The following is a 17,447-nucleotide window of genomic DNA, read 5'->3' on the forward strand; positions in this document are numbered from 1 at the left end:
ATCCTAGAAAATCAACCATTCTAGGCCCATATCGTACGTAGCATTACGGCATAGTACGCCCAAAGCCAGGTCTTTCCACTCCCCGCGGCGGAGCGAATCGCCCTGCCAACACCGCGGAGTTTCGATCGCCAAATTTCCAAACGACCAGGAGAGCAGAAATGGACCCTTTTTGCGGAGATGCCAAGCGCACGGTGCCCGCCTCCACAGCAACAATGAGTCTTCCATCACTTTCCACCGACGAACAACAACAACATCTGCCAAATCATGTCGGAACCACCCGACAGCGGCGGGCAGCCACCTGCACCCATTTCAACACCAGCAGCCGCGTCACATGTACAGCAGACTCCAACGATGGAACATCCGAGCGGTGGGAAGTCGTGGAGCACGATTCCGGGCCTTGGATCGGCCGTGAAGCCGCTCGAGTCCACGCCTCGAAGAGTCTCACACGGTGGTCCTGCTCTCACCAGCGCCGGCGCGCCAGCATCGCTGCGCAGATTTCCGCCGTTGTCAATCGACGCTCCGTCCATGGCGGCTGTTCCACCGAACAAAAATGTCGGCATCGCGCCCAAGACCGCCGGCGCTGCGCCCGCAAACTGGCAAAGCTTCATGGACAAGCGCGGCGCCACGTCCGCCGTTCCCACTGCTGTGGCAGCGTCTGCATCGACATCAACAACGTGGCCAGTCCAAGGTCTTGGTAGCACCCCCCGCAGCTTCAGCGGTACGCAAGGCGCCGCTGTTAGCACCAAAGCGACCGCCGTCCACTTCACACAGACCGAGGAGTATCACAAAGCTGCTGCGCCTACATGTGCGCCGACCGTGCCGTCAGCAGCCACTGCCCCGTTGCCGCAGACGGGGTTCCCTGCTTTGCCCGATCGCCAAGCGTCCGCCAAGGATGACTCGTCCTCTGGTGCATTCACAGAGCCTAGCAGCTCCGAGATATCGACAGGCCTGACGGAGGACTATCTGAAGGACCATTCCAAGCAGGTCGAACYCACGGCTGAGACATGGACGGAAGCCGACAACCCACGGGGACTTCGCCACGCTTTGAGGGACTGGAAAGCAGAGTGGGAAGAATCCTATGCAGGTGCTTTGCACGCATTGAATCAGCTTAACCCAGCTCAATTTGTTATGCCTCCAGGAGTAAGTCCTCGAATTGTGCGCGCGTGGAAGAAAATATTGACCTCTACAGACTCGAATCGTCAACATCAAGACTGATCATGCGCAAAATATACTTGCATCCATCCGCGAGAGTAAGTACGCAGCGATTGAAAAGGTCACTGAGAGGATCATGGCCGTCTACAAGGCTCGCGAGAATGCGCACGAGAAGGTACTCTTTCTGTTTTCTGTCAATGCCAGTAAGAAGTTTTGTGGATTGGCTGAGATGGTCGGTGACTGGGACCCTGCCGGATCCATCGAAGGTTGGACAGAAAACCCGGAGGGCAACAAAGTCCATGGGTATGTTGCTTTATCCACAACCTCCGTGTAACAGCTAACATATGCGCAGCGCCATCCCAGTGACATGGATCTTCGCAAAAGACGTGGCTTACAGTCACTTCAACGACATCAGACAAATCCACAACGGACATCCGGTGGGAAATATGTGGAATGGAATGAACTTCCCCAGCGAGACTGGCCGCGAAGTCATCGAACGGTATGTTATAACTCCCTCTACTGCAAGTGTTCTTGGTTATCCCCGCAATTACCCGGAGAACTTTGGAATCATGGGTTTTCGTCAACAAGGTGATGGCAATTCCGATACACGCTCAAGCGTTAGCCAGCGGAGCCGCGGTAGCTTCACTACTCGCGGGACTCTTCGTGGCGGTCGCGGCATGTCTCGAGGTGGTTTGGGCATTCCGGACTGGCGTGGTCAGGGACCGGAAGCAGCTACTGCTGTCCGTGAGAATGTAGAAGATGATTCCACGCCGACGGCAGCCAATTTCGGCAGGACGGTTTCAACGAACCGCACCATGGCCCACAAGCCGATGACTGACCAGGAGAGCACTGCTCCGTCTTTCAGTATGGATGACATCAAGAATGCGCCGGTTGCCGACACTGCCGCACTGCTGTCTGGTGTTCCTGTGTCGTTCGTCATGGGACAGGACGGCCGGCTGATGGTGGTGCCGGGTACGAAGTCTTCTGCCCTACCGTCTACTTCGTCGGACCAGAAAGGCTCCGTCTTCGATGAGCATCCGCTCCAAAGCACTCGACTTCAACACGTTCACCCATCAGCCAACCGCGGTGGCATGGGCTTCAATGGTCGTGGCGGCCCTCAAGCCGTGATCGGCCGCCCTTCGCGTAGCATCCAGCCCTCTCACCCTGCTGGATCTCATCCCATGGGTCACGAGCAGTCTCCGCCAGTCGCCATGCTGCAACAAGCAGCCATCTTTGCTGCCCACCAGGAGGCACGCTCCCAATATCAGCCCGCGCCTTTTGAAAATTCCTGGAATTACCATTCCCAGCAGATGAATTCTCTCGGCTTTCATACCGGCTTTCAGGCTCATCGCTCGTTTGGCTCCCGCGCGCGTACTACCCACGATGCCCACATGCGCCACGGCAGTGGAGACGGCTACGACGAGCTCCCCACGCCGACTCACCGACCGCCCCCACACGGCACGAGACTTGAGCCAGCGAATGAGATCCCTACGACGTACCGCTCTGTGCCGGAATGGCAATCCGACAAGATTACGCACATGGGCCCCTTGCAGCTCAAGGCCTACTTTTTCACATTGGCAGCAGAGCAGCACATTATTGAGCACCAGTCGATGCAGCCAACCGTCACAAGTCAGGGCATGGAAACTCTGAGGGCTAGAGTGCGACGCATTGGTGAGCTCAAGAGGGAAATTCACGAAGAGGTATGTTCTACGTGCAGCTCGCTGGCGGTGCGTGATCCATGATCGATTCACTAACGAAAGCCTCAGCTGTACTTTATCGGCCACAACCTCTTCGAACACCCACTTGACAGCCAAGACTTCAACACCTACCAGCCGGAACTCAACGTCTATGGCCAGCAGCAGAGAATCTCTCCCGTCCGCGATGACAACGGACGAGTTCTCCCGTCCGCATCAGAGACGTCGATGTCTCCGCCCGACATCTGGGGTACGTACCCACAGCAGCGTCCTACACAGTTGTTTGGTCTTGGTGGTGGTCATCAGCAGCATCATGCTACGCAGTCAGCGGCCTCGATGATGGGCGGCGGTGTGCAGGTGGGTGAACGTCGTGGTCCTGCCTGACAGTAAATGCCAAAAGTACTTCGCTTCTGGTCTGAGTTGGGCTGAACGCGTACTTGTTGGCAGGCCCTACCGCCGATCAGATGTGATGGAACATGCCTGAAGTGAAGAGAGAGACTGCTGACGCTTGTGGGTCATGGCACTACGCTTCTCCATATGGCTCGCATTGCGCACTTGGTGTGAGAGGAGACACCTGCTGCTGCTTTTTTGATTTTGATGCTTCAATCTCTGGCATCCCTGCATGCTTCTACGGAAGGACCGAGCAAGAGTAATAATGGGGCTTGGGAACGGGCTTTTATAGCTACTGAACCAAATCTCTGCTGCGTAAAAGGGTGCATTTGTAAGTGTCTTGTCTCGTCTCATAACTTTCTTTACAAGACGGAATGTGCTGTTCGTTTGAACGGTCAGCTGCAGGTGCGGCTAGTCGCTGCCCTCTCTCCCGCCGTGTGTTTACTTTACCACTCCCGCCGTTTGTTTACCACTCCCGCACTCTCGYCACACTGCTGATCTTTGAGCAAACACCAATACTTTGCGACTCTGTTCCCGCGCATCGCGCAACCCTGTCCGCAATCACGAGAGCTTGTACTTTCACGCACACCCCCGATGGCGGCTTTCATGTCCGCCGTGCCCATTCCCGGGACGGCGACAGATGCGCAATCTGTCAGGCCAAGTATCATCCTGACCCGGTATTGCCAGACCAAGAACTGCCGCAACATGCTCTGTTCGGGCACTGAGGACAAGCTCTGTGAGCAGTGCCGGGACATCATTGGCTCTCGCGCTGGAGGCGACACTGTCAGGGCAGCGGCGGAAGCCGACGACTCGCTGCTCCAAACCGGCAACCTCGGCCTCAGCAACCCTCAGGCCTCATTCCTCAGTGAGGCAACTCACGACATCAATTGGTACTCTGATCGCCAGTCTGTCGGTCCCGCCATGCTGGGAGCAGAGAATGATCCATACGCTGCCCACCTTGCCATGCTTGATGAGCGTCAGCAGAATCGRGCACGTAAACTGGAGCGGGAGACGGAAGAGGTGGACGGGCGCTGGCGTACCAGACAGTCCGCCACTGCTCTGCTGGGAAGCTCGCCACCGCGCGTCTCTCGTTCTCGCAGACCAGAAACGGACCGTGGGGTGGCGGTGGCTGTGGATGCGTACCGGCCCAGTGGCCGCTATTATCTGAGCGAGATAGATGCCTATCGGCCAGGCAGGAGCAGTCCCGCTCACGCCCATCGAACCTCTGAAATTGATCGGTCATACGAGAGAGGCCTGCGGCAGGTGCCGAAGCTTGATACGCTGACTTCAACCGCCCTCGCCCTTCGCCCTCCCAACAAGCGAAAGCTGCAGGACGAGATCGCTCGAAATGAGGCCAGTAACAAGTCGCTGGCAAATCCAAGTCAGTCGGCCCGCTGCGGCAAAAGGCAATGCAATAACATGGCGGATATTGGTAAAGATCGGTGCAAAGCTTGCTATCGTGCAGAAGGCCGGCATCCCGAGGTAAGCACATCATATTCGAGAGGCTGAAGATGTCATGATCGGGTGCTAACATTAGTACTTTACAGGACGAGAGGAGGCGCTGTGCATCGAGCAATTGCACACACTGCATATCAGATGCAATTGATGGCGATCTATGCAGAGTCTGTCTTGATGTCGAGCTTGGTGAGAGAAAGAGATGTAATGGTCTTCACTGCCGCATTGTCTTGCAAAAAGGTACGTCTCATCAGCTTTGCTCGTCAGGACTCTGACGACTCTGCGTCGCTTTGCATCATGAATGAATGCCTGGAAGGTGGCAAATGACTAACGGTAGCCAGGTGATCCTGATCTACTGTGCCTGGGCTGTAAGCGTGGCACAGTACCTGCGCGGTACTGTAAGACCCAGAACTGCAATGCGTTAATTCCACCAAGCGAGCGTGGAAACCACTGCAAATCACACGCATCCGCAAAACAAGCACCTCCAAAGCAAGCGGCAAAGAAAACGCCTATCCGGAGCTGTAGCCGGCCATCTTGCAACAATGACATCGCGGCCAACATTCCAGGAAAGCTTTGCCGGGTATGCCTTGCCTCTCATAGAGAGACACAGTTCGCGAAGCAGCAAAGCATGAGCAATCCACTGCCTGTCTACCAAGATTATCGGCACAGGATGTCATACAACGATCATCCTCCACGGCAATTCGTGGGAGAGCCGTATCAACCTCAGGACCGATTATACCGGCAAACTTTCCTCGACCAATCGCACCAGCAAAATTTCCAAGATCAGGCATATCAACAGATCTTCCAGACCAACCGGTACCAGCAAGGCTTCCAGCTAAATCCGATGCACGACCAGTACCAACGTCTCATGGCGCCTCAACTGTTCCAGCAACAAGAGCCACAATTCAATCCGCAGCCCATGTTGGACCAGTCTCACCTGACGCCGCAGCTATCGGCCCAGCGCTACAGCCACCCCAGTGGTCGACCACAACAGATTGGGCCACATGTTTCGCACTTCCCGCGCCAGCAACTCCGCCAGGAATCAGTGTACCGCCATGACTCTCCACTTGCCGTGCCAGAGCTCGCATTTGACCGTCCCCAGCTTCCCAAGCCGTCATTAGACACAACAAGGTCACTCAGCGATATTTCTGCCCCTGCTCGTCACTATCGAGTGACGACAATGCAACGAATGCTGACGGCTCCTTGCTTTGGCTGCCTTCGAGATCTGGGTGAGCAAGAAGCCTCAACGCACCCGCAAATCTATTGCATTCATCTACCGTCGGCAATACGCCAGACCGTCCTGCTCGATTACGAGCAGTGGAAGCGCATATGTGCTTCTGGACAGCAAGCCGAGTTCGATCAGAGTTTTTCTGATGTTATCAAGTCGGAGAGAGTCGAAGATGGAGCCGCGATTACTGTCAAGCGGGAGAATGAAGATGGCGAATCATTGCATCCTTCTTCTTGGCCGACGGTCACCGAGCCAAGGCATTCCCGCGATGTCTCAGAGCAGTTTGTAATTTCCGGACAGCACAGCAATCCCTACGATACGATCACAAATGAGCCACAGAGTCGCATGTCGCAGCCCGCGTACCCAACGGAGACTTCCGGGGATCCGGCCGTCAGCGTTACGAGTCCGAGCGCAGCAGCTGCATCGCCGCACACTAATTCTGATGTGGCAGTCGGCGGACTGTCTAAAGACTGGGCCACGGACTCCATTCGAGAGTTGCTGGAGCTAAAGGCTGCTGCAGAACCGGGTACGCCGCTTGAAGTTGCAGTCGCCCTCCAGCAAGAGCTGCGTAACTGCTTGCTGCTTGATGTMACTAAGGGTGACCCTCAAGATGGGGAGCCGTCGGCCATAGGTCTGCTGCGTGTTCTCGACCAGAGGGTCGAGACTCTTCGTGGTGGACCTGCCGACGGCTGATGGATGGAACGGCAAGCAGATTTGCACCGTGTATGCGTTTYCGTTGCATTGCAGATGAGGTCGTTTTCACCAGCATAGCGATCGCTTGTGCAGTACAGTGCTGCCGAGAATTGCTCTCCGTGGCTGAAAGTAGTGCGACAATGCGAGCTATCACTGCCATATTGGCCTGTGCGAGAAGTACGATTACAACGCAGCAGTTAATGAACGTAATTAAAACAGTATCGAAATGAATGTACATGCACATGCACATCGTTGGGGAAGAACTATTAGCCGGGTCACCTGCCTTTCCTCGGCCCCACATGTCTCAACAACATCACCTACCTCCGACACAGTCACACTTACGCTGGACTAACATGCCACGATACGGACGCAACATCGTTGCGCTGGAGATCTGGCATGGACGACAAGATCGAAGTATCACCGGCCAAGCGTAGGCCTCGTGCCAGCAGAGCTGGCCAAGCCCGCCGATTCCAGTGCAAATACCCTGCTTGCGAGAAGCGGTATTCCAGGGCCGAGCATCTCCAAAGACACACACTCAATCATGCTCCCGAAAAGATCTTTTTCTGTGAGATTCCGCGATGTGGCCTCACCTTCGTTCGTGCTGATCTCTACGCGCGGCACAAGGCTCGCCATAACCCAGGCTCCTCTGGCATACCTCGGGAGTATAAAAGTGCTCGTTCGGAGCTGATCACCTCTCAAATGCAGAATACCGATCTTCACCAGTCAGGCGGTAGTGATTCCATTCCAGATCAAGCTTCTCACAACGACTTTATGAGTAGACAGCCAAGTTGGCATGCAGAGCCTGGACGCGATCAAAACCCAGCCGCGGCTTCGTCTCAGCCGGCATCGTCCAGTCATATTGGGAATGGAGTCGATATTCCAAGATTGAGCTGTGTTCCAGTTACATACCCTCTCATCGACGACTCGTCTGCACACAACAATGATAATTTCGCTGCCTGGCTCTTCGATGCCCCCAGCTCGTATGACGAGGGATTCAGTTTGACGAATGGACCATCACTAGACTTTGGTTTGGAGTACTCTTCCAATTATACGTGGACTCCTGGCTCTAGGGTTCTCGATTTGGAGGATCTTCCCAGCAATAGACTGGAGGGCTGCGTATCCGAGCGTAGAAGGAGAGAGATTCATTCGGTGCTGATGCAATTTCTCAGCAAGCAGCGTGGCCAACATCTTGTCCGAGATAATGAGAGTATACTCCTCATGAGAAATGGCGACTTTCCCAATCTAACCATTGAGATGTTAGACAGACTCATCGAAAATTACTGGCTGAAAGTTAGTGCACAAATATCGATAGTACACCAGCCCACGTTTACAAGCAACTCTTGTCATCTGCTGCTGCTTCTCGCGATTATCGCTCTTGGGGCTGCCGATCTGGTGAATTCGCAGCCAAAAGGTTATCTGGTGGAGTACAAAGAGTTGGCGGACCTCATAATCACGCACCTACGATGGGAGATCTTCACTTACGAAGATGCGGAGCCACCTGTTCAGCTATGGGTGGCCCAGACTCTATTGTTGCTTGAGTTCTACGAGAAGCAGTGGTCTACTCGGCGATTGCATGAACGAGCTCACATTCATCACGCCTCGACCTTGACGCTTCTTCGACGTGGCAGTCCACTTGTTGGACAAACGGACGATATAATACCACCAGGCGAATTCTTGCATAGACTTTCGGAGTCCGGTGAGAGGAGCAACACCAAGCGAGATGCATCTCAAGCTGTCGATAATTGGTGGGTACATTGGGTGGGGAATGAGTCGTTCAACCGAGTCGTGTTCACAGCCTTTTGGATGGACACATTGCATGCTTCTATGTACGGACATGCTGCTGATATGGCGCCATACGAGATTCGGACGAACTTCCCTTGCGACGAGTCTCTCTGGACAGCGAAAAGTGCAGAGGAAGTCCAGAGACTCAATGGGGATCTGAAAGTGTGCGGCGTACGACAAATTTCATTCTTGGAAGGACTGAAGCAAAGTCTACATGCGCAGCACGTGCAAACACATTCAGGAGCACGTATGCTACTTATGGCTGGCCTGTTGAGCGTAGGATGGCACATCAACCGGCGTGAGAAACACCTGCAATTCCTGGAGAATGCGCCATCTAGTAGAGAGCAAGGGCGCTGGAGATCACTTCTCTTGAATGCTTTTGGTCACTGGAGAAGTAGTTTTGACGAGGCTGTGGGACTCCAAAACGATGGTGTACATGGAAATGCGGATCAAAATGCGGATGCTGCTATTGTGTTGTTGCATTTAGCACAAATGACAATGCACGCCGATCTTATTGGTAAGTTCTGCTTCAAACTCGTCGTAGGGGACGGCATCTGACGGGTCTCGCAGACTGTCAGATATTCTCGGGATCCATACGGTTGCTCGGAAGGAAGGTATCCAAACATGTACGCGTCGGGGTATTGGAGTTCGATTGAGTTTGTTCGCTAATTGCTTGAGACCAGGACTATTTGAACGTTTTGCAACGTATGAGGGTTTGGTCACAAGGTCCACTTGCTCTCCACGCCGTTCAGCACTCTACAAGACTACTCTACGAGACTTTGGTCAAGCCAAGTGCTCATAGACAAGAAACCTACCATGGCCTTGTCTCTCATGAGCGAAGTTCGATAAAGTACTCTTGCCGGAATGATTCAATAATCCTACGACCTTGGGCCGTGTATTTGGCAGCGTTGATTATGTGGGCATATCAACACGCTTCAGCATCGCAACTCGTGACAGGGATTTCTGGTCCGCAATACTTGGAGGCTCTGGATGATGAAGCGATGTGTTGCCGGTCAGTATCGCTACGCACGCCTCGATCTATTCTGACAATTTCACTTGTAGGTACCTCACCACATGTGCTGGTGTTGAAGATTCAAGTCAACTCCCGCGAGTCTTGTCTCAAGAAGGTGGGCTGCCTTCAGTTCTCAATGTGGTTTCGAAAGACTTGGCAAATGCAGAGCCCGAGCTCCTTTTGGAAGCCGCTACTCGCCTGCAAACTTGCCGAGCAATGCTGGCCGATGCGAACATTATCTGGCCGCCTGATTGAAGTCGTCTTCCATGATGTTGTTCAAAGACCCGGCTGCCAAAATCTCTCAGGCTCCCGGCTCAGTTCTCTCAGATGAGTTGGGTCGATCCCCTGAGTTCTTCCCCTATACGAGGTGCGGGCCCACAACTAGGCTTGGAGTCCATGCTCCCCCATTGCTACTATAACGAGCGAATGTATTGGGCTGACATTCGGCAGCCTTGTTAAGTCCAGATCTGGTGAATATGTGATGTTGATGGCTCTGCGGCGGCTGAGCTCCACCTCGTGATCCCACAGATCATCCCTATCTGGCAAACAAGAATGACAACAATAGATGACCGCGATGCAGATCAGCGGATCTTCTCTTGTAGCCAGGAATGGTGTAACTGGGTCAACGTGACTTCTCAATGCATTGCCACGGACAGCCTTTCCCTCTGAGATCTCTCTTCTCTTTAGTAGCAGGTCGGAAACTGACAACGACATCGTTCGACAAAGCAATACAATCGTGGCCAACATGATTGCAAACAACAAGACAGGACTGTGGTCTCACCAGGTCCCAAATCAAAGTCCAGCACTGATCATAATTTCAGTGCTGTTCCTCCTGGTGACCACGATATTTTTCTGCTTGCGCCTGAGAGCACGCTGGAGGCTCAGGAGGCGCGGCGAGCAAAGAAATGCCATACGGCACTGGTTTGAGCACCTACAGGCACGCCGGTTCGGCAGAGCATTTTCTGGCCAGACAGATGATAGGATCCTCCACCTTGRCTACACATATGAGTTGTCGTCCGATACCATGGTTGCTGCCGCATACCTCACACTGGTAGTGCAGACCATCTTCGGCGGTCTAGCAGCTCATTATGGTAAGTGACACATCAAAGGACAAAAATTTACCTGCTGACTTTCCGTCTCTCTCCCTCTGCAGGATTTGGAAAACACAGAGTCGACATACTTACTACCTTTCCGAAGGCGATGTATTGGTTCTACCTCTATCAAATCTGTTACAAGCTGCTTGGAGGTTTCACCAAACTCTCATTCTGCTTCCTATATTTGAGGATTTTCCCACTCCAAGATCCGCACGCCTGGTACCAGAAGCACTTCAAGAAAATGGTCACTGCAACGGCCTTGGTGACTGGAGCTGGTACATTCGCCTTCACCATGGCTACTATCTTCCAGTGTACACCCATTGACCGCGCTTGGGATCGGACAGTCCCAGGACACTGCACAGATAATCTGGTGCGTACGCCGATTTCTTGAAGGATAGCCACGCGCTCAAACATCAGTCCTTTACCTTTGCCAAATATGTTGCTAACTATGCACTCTCAGTCATTCTGGTTCTCTCATGCTGCTTTCAATAGCTTCATGGACATAATCGTAAGTTCGAAGCTGGCAGAGCAGAACATGTACCGTTCATGTTTCTTCACGCATTAATAAACGAGCAACTCTGCCCTTCGCGGGCGCCTCCGTGCCTACGCAGTTCAGTCTGATGTCGAGGATGGCCTCAGAGGCCCAGAGGTGACACTCAATAACATCTCACAGGTCTTCATCCTCCCACTACCGGTGATTCGGAAACTCAAGGTAATCCGGAGCGATCGCATCGGTCTGATATCCACATTCGCTCTGGGAGCCTTCGTGATCGCCGCCTCCATCGCAAGGATGGGCAACTTGGTGCACAGTGCCGCAAGCACAAGTGACCCGACCTGGGGCAGTATGCCAGCTCTCATCTGGACGGAGGTGGAAGCCAACACTGCAGTGATAGTCTGCTGCTGTCCGGCTCTCGCCGCTGTTTTCAAACGCTTTTGGCACAAAATCTGTGACATTATTGGAAGATCGGTGTCTTCCACTAATGATCCAAATAGCTTACCTACAGATCAAAGACCAGAACAACAGCAGAAGTCTGTGCCTGGGGGAGATCAACCGTCAAGAACATCCCAGATCCGCTCCATATGGTCTAAACTCACCCGACAGCAGCCAAAGCCTCCACAAAGCAGTATCGAGCTACGTCCATACACTTCCGGAAACCTCGCCTTCGTCTCCTCTGCCGGGAGCAAGAAGACCCGCCGAAATTGGTASGGTGGGCGATCCCAGCACGATTCTTGGAACACCGGCGACGAAGAATCAGGCGAGCCGGTCAGCTATCTGGCGCCAAAACTCAAGTCTGGGGGACTCTATAAAAAGAGGAAAGACCCAGAAGGTGCCATCATGCGACAACAGGATGTGATGGTATCGACTCGTCGCCGTTCCGAAGAAGAGGATCCGGAAAGTGCTGAGTTCAGGGATATGATGAAGGGAAGATTGAACGGCTGAAGACGGCATAGTGTATAAGCTGAGCGGGTGGTCGAATACTAGAGTGATTTTCCTACTACTTTGTACAACCCAAGGACGATGAAATTCAAGCTTTCCTGGCCACATCGATATGTCTTGCGGAGTGTGACATGTGCTTCGGTGGAGGCAGCTTCGACCGCGTTTCATTCTTGTTGTAGGGAGAGCAAGATCTCTGACATCGCTTGGTAGGACGGCAACTTCGCATCACGTGGACCGTTCACAGCAAGAAAAGGAAACGAAAACGAAAGACGACTCTTCGTCGTTGAGCTTCTTCGTAGAATCTTGATGCATATTCATATTCATGCTTCATCACCACGCCCGCGCTCCCTTCGCGACGAAAAGCGAAAGAGACAATGCGAGAACGCTAGTATTGCCACGCCGGGCATTTTGCGTAAAAAACGAGAGAAACTCCATGCCGTTATGCGAGCTTCAAATGACGCCGGGCACCATCATCACCGTCGAATGCCCCCATTTCAAGAACATCGGCATAAAATACCCGTCATAACGCTCATAATCTGCTTCGTCACCGCCACACTATGCAGCCATGCATTTTCGAGGCCCCGAAGACTGCCGGACGAAGCAAGTCAGACAACTAATGTGGTTCACCATCGCCCTGAGCCTTTCCCCCATTCCATCTGATGCCAGTGGAGGAAGCTTTCGAATCGATGAGCGGTGGGAGATTGTCATCGTCGTCGTCTAGCAAGGAGCGGGTGCCGTCGACCTCAAAATCGTTGCTGTACAGGCCGCGAGAGTAGTTCGAACCTTGCGTGCAGTCTGATACCTAATCAAGGCCGCCATCGAACACTGAGCGCGACGACGAAGGTGCACCYAGGCGAATCTCATCGACACGGTCGTTGTCGTCGGCGTCGGTGTCAATCTCTTCCACATGCTGCGTAAGTCCTGGCGAAGAACCATCGAAACCTGTCGCATCGTCCTTGCCCCAAACCTCAGGGTAGATAGGTGGAAGGTCCTCATCGTGAGATCCAGATTCACGATCACCTACGTCTCCCTGAGCAGTTGTGCTTCCGGCATCAGATTCTGCGGTATTGTCTTCTGAGTCCAAGGCATTGAACGTCCACGTGGCGCTACTACTCATCTCCGTCAGACTGCTCCCGTGACCAGCTCCACCACCTCCTCTGCTGTCCTGGCTGCTCATCACCCCGGCTCCGACTCCGGCTAAAGCGCTCGACGACCCATGCTGTGAGCGAGGCAGGCCGCCGAGCTTCCCTTCCCCCGAATCAGATTCATCTTCATTTGCGGAGTCTCTGGCTGCGTGGAAGTCTGTAACCAGATCCTGAAGGTATTGAGGCCCGAGTGGTTTGTCCGATCGACGACGGTAGAACAACAAGTAAGCAGCGGCAGAGTGCACCTTGTCCTCGTTGCTGATCCGGTTACAAGAAGAGTCTGCGCGGTGTTAGTCATGGAGCAGGATTGCGAAATGATCATGGAGACTTACCGTTGTAATCATACCACTCGCCGTCGTTGAAGTTCTTGGCCATTGCTGTGTAGTGGCCGCCGCCGAGACCTCCGTAGTGGTTGTCCACAGCGAAAAGATCGTAAATGTACTCCTTGCCGTCTTCCTTCCTCCCAACCTTGTCAGTCATGTCAAGTCCAGTGATTGGATAGTCAACGTGGACGTCAATCTTGTCTCTTGAGCCACGAGCGCCGCCGAAGCGCTTTAGGTGAACGACGAGTATGTCTGGAAGGGTCCAGATTTCCAGGGTCTTCGCAGCCAGACGCATCTCCTTGCAGCGATTGCAGTACCAGGCGTTGTCCTCTGAGAGGACCTCGCGCTTGCCAGTTTCCGTGAAGCATTCCTCAAGAGTAACACCATTCTTCCTACGTGCCTGCATCTGCGCGCGTCTTGCAATGAGCTCGGGGTCGGGGAACATGTCACAGCCAATTCCGTCGTCGCCGGTGGTACGATGGCCGCGCATCKCCTTTGGATCTTGCGAATCGCCTTCAAATAAGGAGTCGAATCCTTCTTTCCGCCAGTTGAGCACGATGGCCTCACCAAGCYGAACATAGTACGGGCCATCGTCTTGCTGAACAACGTTGTTGAGCAATGTATTGCCAAACTGGGGTTTGTTCTTCCGCTGCTGATCTTTTTGGCGCCTCTGCTGCCTCTTGTCAAACCGCTTGTTCTTCTGCCGTTGCTTCTTCCCCCGACCGTGTCGAGCTTGGCCGTCAAAGGAAGCAGGGCCGTTATCGCGAATTATCGGATCGTCGCTCTCGCTGTCTTCAATGACAGGCTGTGACTTTTCTCCGCCCATAACAATGTCAGGGCCATCACTGTCGTTGGTGTCGTCCTCGCCGTCGCCCTGTTCGGCAGATCCATCGTCCGAACCGGACCCACCCGAATTGGAAGATTGCACAGACGATCGCCGCGAAGCTAGCTTCACACGCTTGAGCATCAATTGCAGGTCGCGGTCTCTCGGAACGTCTTTGACATGCAATTTACCATCAGTACCGCCCACATAGACGTCGAATAGGTGGTCTCGGAGTGCCGGTGACAGATGATATGAGGGGTTCATGAAATCTTCCGGGACGGTGTGGTCGCGCTCGTCAATCTGCATGGCGCTCGTACCATTCGCCAATATTTGCGAGTCAGTGATCTCAGTCGCTGGCGTACCCATCTCAACGTTGACGTAGCTGTCCTCGGAAGTGTCGCTAACAACCGCAGCATCGTCAGCGCTGGAGGACTCTCGTACGTTCTCGGTGTCTGCCTTGGAGTCTTGTTCATGGCTAAACTCTCGAAGTATTGGCCTGCTGGTCATCTTTGACACCGCAATGAGAATCTTTTTCATGATGATGTCGTAGTGCTTCGCCTCCTCGCGAGTGACTGTAATCCATGTGGGAGTCATTGCCACTTTCCAACAATCTCCGGGGCCTTTAATCTGGTGAAATATAGGAACAGCGAAACAGTCAGACATCGGCGATTCCATGGCATCTGCGGGCAGCTTCCTCAGTGCCTCCTTGTCAGAGTACGAGGCGTATGGTCTGTCGGGTAACGCTGGATTTGTCGGAACGCCATCAACTTCGTGGAAGAAGATGTGATCGTTCTTAACGATATTATCGTCGGCCAGCGTAGAAGCATCGTCGAACAGCTTGTAGATTTTGTTATTGAAGAATTCAGCCATGATCAGGCGGTTGGCTTCCACGCCAGGATGTTTGCTTGCGATTGACTCCTTCAGAGCCTTGAAGGGTGCGTTGTTATCGATGTCAAGCCGATGGCGAACTGGTCTGCCATGGATTGGGAAGAACGTCACGGTGTGCTCCTTCTTGACGTTGATTGGAAGCTGCACTGTGAGCAGCGAGAAGGGATCGAAGGTGACGCTGACCTTGTCGCAAGCAGGACACTCCATCTTGTTCTTGTAGAACCCGCTGAAGAGGTCCATCGCAACAGAGTCGTTTCTCAACTTGTGATTGTTGCGATACGTCTCGCCAAGTTCAATAATGGCTTGTGGATCATGAACTGTCGCGTCGTCGGAGTCTGGGTTTTCAATGTACGGCTTCTTCTTGATTCGGTTCAGGTCCTCGTGCAGCGCGTCGACGAGGAAACTCAAAAACTCTTGCGAATCTTGCTGTCCCCAACCCGAAAACATTGGTTGTGCGTTTCCGAKTGCTTTCTTGAACGCTGTTGGAGAAAAGGAGCTGCTGGAGGAGCTTCCGTAGATGCCTTCAATGACGCTGGAATATGCATGTGCCATTCTCCCGTTGTGCCCAAGAGGATTGTCGACGTTAATCTCCTTCTTGTATTTCTTGGTCATGAAGAACAATGCGAGCTCTTCTACGCTTCGAATGCACTGAAGGGCAGAGTTCATGTAGCACGTGTTTCCGAGATTGTTAAGACCGACAGTGCCACGCGTACGCCCGCCTTTCTTGTGTCGGCCTCTGGTCATTATGCCGGTTGGCGCTGGACTTGTACGACCAGACGTTGCTGCCGAGCCGCTTGGTTTCTGGAGTTGAAGCCTCAGCCCTGGCTTGGAGTCAGATGAGAATTCACCGCCGCCGGGTCCGCCGAGTTGCTCCTCAAACACCAACGTCTGATCTTCGAAGACGATCGGTCCTAGCACCATGCTGCCATTGTACTTGTCATTGGCAGTGTTGTCTTGGAGGTCCACAGGTTCGAGCTCCACTCCAGCTTTCATCTTGTTGAAGGTTGCAGTGTCTAATACCAGCTTCGGRACAGATGTGCTGGAGCCTTGAGTAGGAGATCCCGACCTCGACGGAGGCGGCGAGGGTACACCGGACGCCCTTGTATCAGGCGAATCAACGGCAACATTCGCTGGATCGAGCAAACGAAAGACCTTGACTTTCGTGGTTCGCGGAATGCTGACAGCTTCCTTGGCGCGGGTCATGAAGTGTTGGATCTTCTCGCTTCTGGATGTGATGATACGAACGGCGTCATCTGGAGAATTCTGCCCATACAATTCACGCCGCTCCTTCTTCGCCCGGAGTTTCACCAAAGTTGTCTGCTTAGCGGTAGGGGTACCGCTCTGACTATGCGGTTGAGGCACTTTGCGAATGGTCAAGATTGGAGGATAGATCTCGTAGATGATGTTTTGGGCAGTGCCGGGCTCGGCCGAGTTGTGAGCGTATCGAACAATGGGCTTGGAGTGTTTCGTGCCATACAGTCCAACGATATACCCATACGCGTCAAATGGTAAAACTTCAATCTCCGCTCCCACGGCGTAACCGGGATTGAGCGGGATGAAGTGCTGCTTCTGCGCGTCTTGCATTGGCTCATGGAAAGCATTCTCAGGAGTAATGTCTGAGTTATCGAGAGGGCCTACTGGGCCTTCTCTTGCATCCTTTGGAAACCCGCGCTTGCCCAAACCCTCTGTGCTTCGCGACTGAACGCGCTGCAGCCATTTGTTTGAGATGACGACACCTCGATCGCCTTCGTCCAGCGGCTTCTCCGAGAGCTTCCGAACATGAGCTATCTGTGCGTCGACCTCCTCCGCGTTGTACGGCTCTTTGTGTGTAGGCTCGGGATGCTTCTCTTCGCTTTCCGCAGGTGTTCCAACGGCGACGGACTCCGTGCTAGACGCAGCTGTGGTTGTAGACGAAGCCTCCACACTTGATGTGGAAACATCTACGTCCTGGGCATCCTCCACAGCATTACTCGCAGGCGTCATCCCAGACATGGCAGAGTCCTCTGTCGATGCTGCATCATACTCCGCTGCAAGGCCTGACGGCGCCTTTGGTGTCTKCTGTCGAACCTGTGGCGCACCGTTTGCCTCTCCTTGCTCTACGCCCTCCATCTCCGATGCAGGTCTCTTAGCTGGAGACGCCGACCTTGTAGCTCCCGAGGCTCCACGTCCGGAACCACTCGCGCCACTGTCGCTCCTGGTCATGTCCACGCTGTCAATCGCGCCTTCCCCGTCTTCGCGACTGGGCAGCACTTCGTCGCGCAGATGTGGGGGCAGATAGCGTGGTGGGGTGTTTCGCGTGGCCGAATGGTGATCAAATGGTGACGAGGGCA

General features: G+C 53.7%; 5 protein-coding genes; 4 read left to right on the forward strand and 1 right to left on the reverse strand.

The window, feature by feature from the left end:
* Nucleotides 1-264: 264 nt before the first annotated feature.
* On the forward strand, nt 265-3,230 carry RCC_06530 (uncharacterized protein; the record flags this gene model as incomplete). XM_023771793.1 has 4 exons in its annotated part: nt 265-1,140; nt 1,190-1,455; nt 1,505-2,852; nt 2,919-3,230. 4 exons carry the CDS (start codon nt 265-267, stop codon nt 3,228-3,230), a joined length of 2,802 nt encoding a protein of 933 aa, XP_023627561.1.
* Nucleotides 3,231-3,830: 600 nt separating this feature from the next.
* Nucleotides 3,831-6,612, forward strand: RCC_06531 (uncharacterized protein; the record flags this gene model as incomplete). XM_023771794.1 has 3 exons in its annotated part: nt 3,831-4,718; nt 4,784-4,931; nt 5,033-6,612. The coding sequence occupies 3 exons, from the start codon at nt 3,831-3,833 to the stop codon at nt 6,610-6,612; spliced, it is 2,616 nt and encodes an 871-aa protein (XP_023627562.1).
* Nucleotides 6,613-7,008: 396 nt separating this feature from the next.
* On the forward strand, nt 7,009-9,661 carry RCC_06532 (uncharacterized protein; the record flags this gene model as incomplete). XM_023771795.1 has 4 exons in its annotated part: nt 7,009-8,911; nt 8,965-9,020; nt 9,078-9,406; nt 9,457-9,661. 4 exons carry the CDS (start codon nt 7,009-7,011, stop codon nt 9,659-9,661), a joined length of 2,493 nt encoding a protein of 830 aa, XP_023627563.1.
* A 769-nt stretch (nt 9,662-10,430) lies between these two features.
* RCC_06533 (uncharacterized protein) lies at nt 10,431-11,941 on the forward strand (the record flags this gene model as incomplete). XM_023771796.1 has 5 exons in its annotated part: nt 10,431-10,497; nt 10,560-10,870; nt 10,961-11,008; nt 11,174-11,342; nt 11,505-11,941. The coding sequence occupies 5 exons, from the start codon at nt 10,431-10,433 to the stop codon at nt 11,939-11,941; spliced, it is 1,032 nt and encodes a 343-aa protein (XP_023627564.1).
* Nucleotides 11,942-12,740: 799 nt separating this feature from the next.
* RCC_06534 (uncharacterized protein) lies at nt 12,741-17,319 on the reverse strand (the record flags this gene model as incomplete). XM_023771797.1 has 2 exons in its annotated part: nt 12,741-13,363; nt 13,416-17,319. 2 exons carry the CDS (start codon nt 17,317-17,319, stop codon nt 12,741-12,743), a joined length of 4,527 nt encoding a protein of 1,508 aa, XP_023627565.1.
* Between the last annotated feature and the right edge of the window lie 128 nt (nt 17,320-17,447).

The sequence above is a fragment of the Ramularia collo-cygni genome, assembly GCF_900074925.1.
Source record: "Ramularia collo-cygni strain URUG2 genome assembly, contig: RCC_scaffold09, whole genome shotgun sequence".
In the NCBI taxonomy this organism is placed as follows: domain Eukaryota; kingdom Fungi; phylum Ascomycota; class Dothideomycetes; order Mycosphaerellales; family Mycosphaerellaceae; genus Ramularia; species Ramularia collo-cygni.